At 36.8% G+C, this 7,503-nt stretch overlaps 1 protein-coding gene across 7 annotated transcripts in view; it reads left to right on the forward strand.

Annotated features, from left to right (window-relative positions):
- Nucleotides 1-7,503, forward strand: part of LOC109322969 (glutamate formimidoyltransferase-like) — a 34,276-nt gene that overhangs the window by 15,091 nt on the left and 11,682 nt on the right. For all 7 annotated transcript variants that reach the window (XM_019554289.1, XM_019554283.1, XM_019554285.1 and 4 more), the window contains 2 exons: nucleotides 3,203-3,298; nucleotides 5,715-5,867. In XM_019554289.1, the coding sequence (XP_019409834.1) occupies nucleotides 3,203-3,298; nucleotides 5,715-5,867 (249 nt within the window). The remainder of the gene's footprint in view (nucleotides 1-3,202; nucleotides 3,299-5,714; nucleotides 5,868-7,503) is intronic.

The raw sequence follows: 7,503 nt of genomic DNA on the forward strand, positions 1-7,503 counted from the left end.
CCCTTCCAGCCCTAATGTCTATGAAATCTAGAGGTGTTAATGACCCTCTAATTTTTGATGGTCTTGATGTTCTGTTTTTCAAACTCTCTCTGCCGTTTTGATGCCTGTTAGCCATTCCTGGTAATGTCTCTCTTTCATTTCACAGGTCTACAGACTGTTTTTAGCTCTAGCTAGAAACGTTTACTCAAGTGTGGTCATAGTAACTGAGGTATAGAGATGACTGACAGTCAAGTATTGGTGAAGCACTGTCAAGATGCTCAAGAAGGCTAAATTCTCTTTTATGAATAATGACTACAGGACCAGTGGCCCAATATCTTTTGACTATTTTGCCTATTTTTGCCTAGTTTGTTGTATTTTTTTTAACCTTTATATATACTCTAGGAAATTAGTGCACATTCCAACAGTTATATTTATTTTTGCTTTGGTCTTAAACGAAATAGTATAGTGCTAGCTCCCTAGGGTCTTAGTAAAGCTTCTAATTTCTTTTTAACTGGAGAAAAATGTATTGTGTCATATGTGACGATGTGCTACACCATCTATGCTCCGCTTTTCAAAATCCTAGATCCACCCATGAATACCGTTCTGTGTTTGTCCTTTCACAGCATCTCATGAAGATTGCTTATGCTCTATATATGTATTTTATTTAGTTAGTCTATAAATCTACTGTGCCTTCTGCCAGAGAAGATATGTGCCATAGTTGCTTACCGTTAATACAAGGTGTTAATCAAGTGAAATCTACCCCTCTGTAGAAAAACATCACAGGATTTGTGACCTATTGACCTAAGTGTCACTCTAAGTAGATCTTAAGTGGTACGTAGCCATTTTGTTGGGAATGCAGAGCAGTGAATTTCAGCCACTGCAAAATAGATATATCTCTGTCTTCTCAGTGGAATATGCACCACTGAAAAGGTACATGTTTTTACTATTAAAGCACTACCCTTGGAGTCCACTCAGTTTTGCTAATCACATATGTTTATGTTTGGATCATGAATGAACAAACATTACTGAATATGATAAATATGCTTTAGTTTCCCGTGGTTTGAGAAAATGTACATTCTGAGCTTTTTGCTTTTTTTTTTTAAACCAGACCATTTCAATTAAAGCAGTTTGGTAGTCGCTAATCAAGAATTCTGTTGTTTGGCAATAGATGGCGTTAGCACTTTATGCAGCTAAACAAAGTCTATGCATTCTTATATATTCACATAGCAGCCATAATACTAAGAAGCACTTTGCAATACTTCTTTAGAAAGGTATAGTCTCTGCCCCAAACAATTGGTAGTATATATATATGCATATCTAATCATGCTATTATGTGCGTGTGTGTATATGTATTTATCTAGATGCATATGAAATGATTTTGTAGATTTCCCCTTTGAACCATTTTGTATTTAAATTCCTAACTTTGCATTCTGGCAGAAACTTGGAGTATTTATGAAAACACCTGTTAAATGTTGGTAGGAGAACTGCTTTGGAGCTGATCTGCAGCTGTGTTTTTTGTTTCCAAAGCAGAGAAAATGCCAATTCTGGCTCATCGTTTTCAGAAATGGCAGTTCTTAAAGGACTGCGATACCTGTCTCTGTCACAGAGCGTGCCAAGAAATATGTAGCAGTCACACACTGATAAATAGCTAGGTCTTGACTTATAGTTTTATTAGCTTATTAATGGCAACAATTCAAATAGGTATTATATTCCATTACAAATATGAAGCAGTTTACTTCCTACTGACAGCTCTGTTTGCCAGCAGTCATTTCCTTTTTTATATGGATATTCAGGAAATTACAGGAAATAATGTTTTATTCTCTTAGCAATTTACTCCCTTTAAATGTATGAAAATAAGACTAAAACCTTTTCAGCATGAGAAATAAATTAATATTCTTTTCCACCAGGAGCTATGTTGAAAAACAATTAAAATAACAGGCTATGTGATCTCATTTCTGGTTTTTCGTCATCATAGAAAATAAGAGGTGGTCAATAAGGAATTAAAACCATACTCCTGCTGTTTAAGACAGTTACCATTTCTTCCTCCTGAGTTGTTGTTTGTTTGTTTAATTAGTAAACGCAGGTTTTGTGATCTATAAATTTGAATCCCTTGTGCCTGAAAGGAACTTTAAGTTGTGGAATGTAAATAAGCATAGCTCAGGAAATCCAGTCAGGGCTGTTCCAAGGAACACCTTTTGCATTAATGGAGAATTTAGAACAAGCCCGACAGGCTAAAAAATGTAGCTGAAAATGTAGCCCATAACCATGTCTGTATGCTCTGGTTTTTTTGGCAGTGGTATTGTGGATATATGACTCATAAAATGCTTGTATTTCAGTTTCTCTCTGGGTCCCTGTTTCTTGCCTTTTGGCTGGATATTGTAATTTATTCACTATGGGACCAAATTCTTCCTTCCCATTCATTAACTTTGATGAAAGCTGCATGCGCAAGGATGAAGTCAGAATTTGGCTTCAGACATTGCCTGTGCACCATGGGTTTCTGTAATTTATACCACATCCTCTCTTCTATACTGAAAAGTGGTTTGGGACTCTATTTGTAATCAATATTAAGCAAACTAAGGCCCTGATCCTGCAAGTAATTATATAGCATAGAGGACTACTAACTTTATTGGCATTTTTTGCAGGCTGAGGAGTTGAATGTGTTTGTCTGCAGGGTATAAGGTTTAAACAGTAGGGCCCCCTGTACATGTTACATGTATTGCAATTCCCTGGATAATTGTACAATTAATTTAGACTGTTAAGCATCACTCCTAAAAAGGTCGAACCAGTTATAAACTTAGATCTGGGAAATGTGCGATAATTTTATAGGTGGTGTTTATGTAGCTTTAATTTGCACAAGTAGCCTGTGCCTAGTATATTTAATGTGGAATACAGTAGTTTATGACTTAGATTGTGCAGAGTTCTGCATGCTTTTTGTGGGATGTTGAGTCCACGGTTCATGAGAGCACCCACCACTTGATGTCAGTGGATAAACATTCAGCCAGAGGTACTCAGTAATTCACAGGATCTCAGGCCTTTGGAGCTCACTCCTGACTGCTTTTTCAGAGAGAAGTTCTTGCTGAATTCAATGAACTGTTTGCACAAGAAACATTGCATTTTGTTTCGAAGTTATCTACACACTTAACTGATGCCAATTATTGGATGTAATTTATCATTTGATGTATTTGAAAAGTCTGAATTCTTGTGGATTTTTTTCCTTTCATAGGGCAGAAGCATCCTCAAGCAACAGTGCTTAATATATTTTCTGATTATGATTACAACAGATCGGTCATAACAATAGCAGCTCCCATTGATATGTTGGGTAAGAGGATCCTTTACATTGTTTTAATATGTTTAAACTTCCAAACTCCTCTTCCTTTTTGTCCTAAGAGAATGACTTCGTACTTTGATTGCTGGGAAAAGGGCTCATCTCAAGTTTTCTGCTCACTCTAACTATCAAGTGACTTCTTGAATATACTGGAAGTTTGAGAAAGTAATTTAACAAATTAAAAGGTGGAAATTCTGTAAGTATAGCAGTTACTAACTGCGCACATTTAAATAGGAGGGAAATTTTCCTAGGGATGGTGTAAAGTGTAACAGAAAATTGTTAAGGCAAAGATTTTCAAAGAAACCAATTGGAGTTGGCTGCCCAACTCACTTTCCTGACTTTCTAAAATCTCTGCTAAAGGACCTTATTCACTTGAATATAAGACAAGGTTTTCGTCCCTGATCAGCGTGGGAGGGAAATGTAAGAGAAACTAACTTTGAAGTTGATTAAATGTAGCCAGCACTGAGCAAGACTATAAAACATATGGTTCATATGGGGCAAACATACTGATGGCAGAGTGTGTGTGTGTGTGTGTGTGTGTGTATGTGTGTGTCTCTCTCTTTAAAAAAAAAGCAGGGGGCAGTTGCTCCCCAAGAAGGAACAAGCACCAGGCCTGGAGATACTGTACTGCAATACCAGGCTGGCACTGGGAGGGCCAGAGCCAACCCCAACACCTTCCCCTTGGTGCCCTAAATGTGCTACATTTCATCTTAGCCAAAAAGGCTGAGATGCTGACAGGAACCTACCATATTTATTTTTTTTAAGGAAAAAATTTTGTGTCCCAAGTCAAATCGGCCAAATCAATTTCAAATCTATGAGTCATTTAAGAACCGTATGTGGCCCTACTACTGGCAAGTATCTTCCACCCCCACCTGGGATGTCGAATGCTTCCAGATCATTTGGCAGGCATCCTATATGTGGGCCCAAACCCAGAGGCTTTGGTTTCGGATGCCCCTGAGTTTCGCTTGTGCTCAGCTGTATGTCCACAGAAGCAAGCTAGGTAGGAGTCTTCCACTTCCATAAAGTTGGCATATAGCTAAAATCTTCCCACTGAAAGTGAAAGTGGGAGACTAATTATGCTTTACCTCGGTCAAGGTATTACCTCCTGCCAAGAAAGTGGTTTTCCCCTGCCAGGTAAACTTTTTTTTTAAGGAAAATTTTTCATGTCCCAAATCAAATCAGCCACTGTGTTAACATTCTGGGATTATTAACAAAATAACTGTTTTCACTTGAGGTCAGAGTTAAGACTGCAATATTATATAACTGTTTTCCAATGTTAACTGTTAACCAGTGTTAACACAGTACAACATCCTTCTGAAAAAAGAGAGAGAGAGTTATATATGTACACATTAATGACAAGTGTTGATAGATTTCTAAAGATAATCCTTACGTACTGAACTGAAAACAATGCAACTAGATACGGAATATTATTCTAAAATAAAAAAGCTACTGGTTTCCAAACAGTGTACTATGCCTTGATAAATACATTCAGTGTTTCCCTTGTAACAGGTTCCTTTAAAAAGAAATGTTTAAGTATTCAAGTCAAAACAACAAAAATAAAAGAAAATAAAAAATTGTGGCTCAGAATTGAGGTTCTGAGAAAAAGTGGAGTTAAGATGACTTATGTATTTCTTAATGTTTGCTCGGAATGTTTTCATTATGTAGGCAGCATGACCTTTTTGCCTTTACCTATTAATTTCCCCTTGAAGCAGTTTCAGGTTTGTAAACAATGTGAAAAGTATCTTCCTGTCACATAGTAATCTTCCTTACTTGTTTTTGAAATGTGTTTTTTTTCTGTTTGTGTCGGAATATGTTGGGGAAATAAAATAAGATTCCTTTCTTCTTTTGAATAGTCACTATACAGATGTCTGACATGCAAATGAAAACAGAATTGAAAAGAAAGCAACATGAGAATATCAAGAGCCAGAAAATATTAATATCTTAGCTTTCAATGCTGCAGTAACATAAACTGTTACTGAATTTGGTCTGATACCAGAAACAGCAGAATAAAAATATTAATTGTCTTATGAGATTTGATTTCACTTCAAATGTTTTTGAGTACATTTCTTACTATAGTATGCTTGCTTTGGGTAAGTACATTTCTAAGACTTGCAAGACCTTGACATTTCTTCCAAACCTCTTGTCTATCATCAACTGGGGGAAAAAGCAAGCTATTAATTAATGTGTAGAGTGAATTAGAAAGAGATTAACTGCTATACTTTAATCCTGGAGCAAGAAGCTGCTTATAATTTAAAGTTTGCAATCTTTTCAGTTTGTTTGCTTTTTAATTTGCTGCTTTAAATACAGTCCTTGCTTATGTGATCTTTAGAACAGAAGTGCTATTCTGACTAAGCCTTAGCTGTTTGTTCAGATTCAGTTAAACCATAATTGTCTCTGTTGTATGTCCTAGGTGACTATGTTGTTTCTGCCTGCGTTGAGGCTTTCAAATCAATTGATCTGACTGTCCATGAAGGAATCCATCCTTGCCTTGGAGCAGTGGACTTAGTTCCGATTTACCCTCTTTTGGATGTAGGCCTGGAGGAGTGTGGAACAGTGGCTCGAAGTAAGTGGAAGTTTTAGGATTTGCAAGAAGTGGAAATAACCTTATTCCCTAAACTGCATCTCTTGCTTTGTCTGAACTGGGGTTAAAAAGTACATGTGTTATCTACCCCTGGGCTGTGAGATGACCAGTTAGTATATGTTAAAGGTAACGTGCTTTGTCTACAGTTGACTTTAAAAAGTTACCAAATCTGTTAATATCAACACACAAAATCTTAGTCTGGAAAGACACCTGAGGCCCCAGTTCAGGAAAGCATCTTGACACATTTTAAATTAAACGTGTTTTTGTGAGCTTAGCTGGAAAGGTGCCTGAACTGAAATAGGATTGAACATTTTTGGCCCTTACAGCCATGCAGCTCACTTCTAGACAACAAACTAACAAACTCTTTTGGTACTGGATAGAAAGTTTCTGTTTTACAAATCCTTGTGGGATTCTGCTGGGTCCATCCTTTCTCAGTCTTACAGTCTAATAACTGTGTGGGCTAGTCTTGTGTTGTGCTGTGTCTAGTGCTTTGGCGCACAGTGTTTTTAAATCGATACCACATTGTTCCATTATATCTGTTTTCCTGGGTTGTAAATTCCATTCCATTGCATTGATGTTCTCATGCTGACATCATCATGAGCATGGTAGGACTAATCACCATACTACTATTGCCGTAGGATTAGTGTATGACTGTTACAGGCCAGCTGGGCACTGTGAGTATATCAATTTAGTTGCAGACTGACTGAGCACTGCAACTTTATTAGCCACTGGGCTATTTTGGTTTGGAATCGAGGAGGGGATGTTGGGAGTGAAGGCAATGACAATTTTTACTTATAAAAAGAATAATTTTACTTATGACAACAAAAGATATAGTTTGCACATATGACAGTTAGTAAAAAGGTTAAGCTAATAAACAGACAACATAACAATACAGATTAAAATTGACAGTGATAATAAAACAGATAAAGAAATTAACCCAGCGTTCCCACTTGGTTAGTAACTTATCAATAGTCCTTCAGTTAAAAGACGCACATCAAGCTGATTCAGCTAAGTCAGACGTTTTTGAACTAGGTAGTAGGAAGGAAAATCGGGGGAAGCACTTTAGTGAGGATCTGGTCTTTGCTGTCACAGGGAGTAAGAGAGATCCATGAGGGTATGGGACAGCAATGACCCTTCTGTTCTGTCCTTCCCGAGGGTTATTTAGACGTGCGTGTTCTTTTATATCCTATTTATGGTAATTTTTTAGTTATGTAGCCATTCATAGTGTTACTTTATAACTGTTATCCTATGGGGTTAAAAGGTGTTAGAAATCATTATAATAAATCACTGCCCAAGCTTGGGTTTACTCAATAAGCGAATTACACCACATCACTTTGGGGTCTGAGATTAACATGTCCCCAACTAAATTCAACCCACTGTGTTAATTATATTTTGTGATTACATTTGTTAGTTTTTTTTACTATTTCTAAGCAAAATTTTATAAATCAGCTATGTCTGCGATTGTAATTTTTAGTTCTGCTTTTTAAAGTTCATGCTGTCTGGAGATTAATACAAAAAGCTATATATAAATCTTTTTTCAGACAGACAGGGAACTGCTTCATCAGCCACTTTGCAGATATCTCAGAAAGCAAAATTTTTCTGGTTAAAGCTGCCCATT

This window comes from Crocodylus porosus, unplaced genomic scaffold (assembly GCF_001723895.1).
Source record: "Crocodylus porosus isolate Cpor-Errol unplaced genomic scaffold, CroPor_comp1, whole genome shotgun sequence".
Lineage (NCBI taxonomy): Eukaryota > Metazoa > Chordata > Crocodylia > Crocodylidae > Crocodylus > Crocodylus porosus.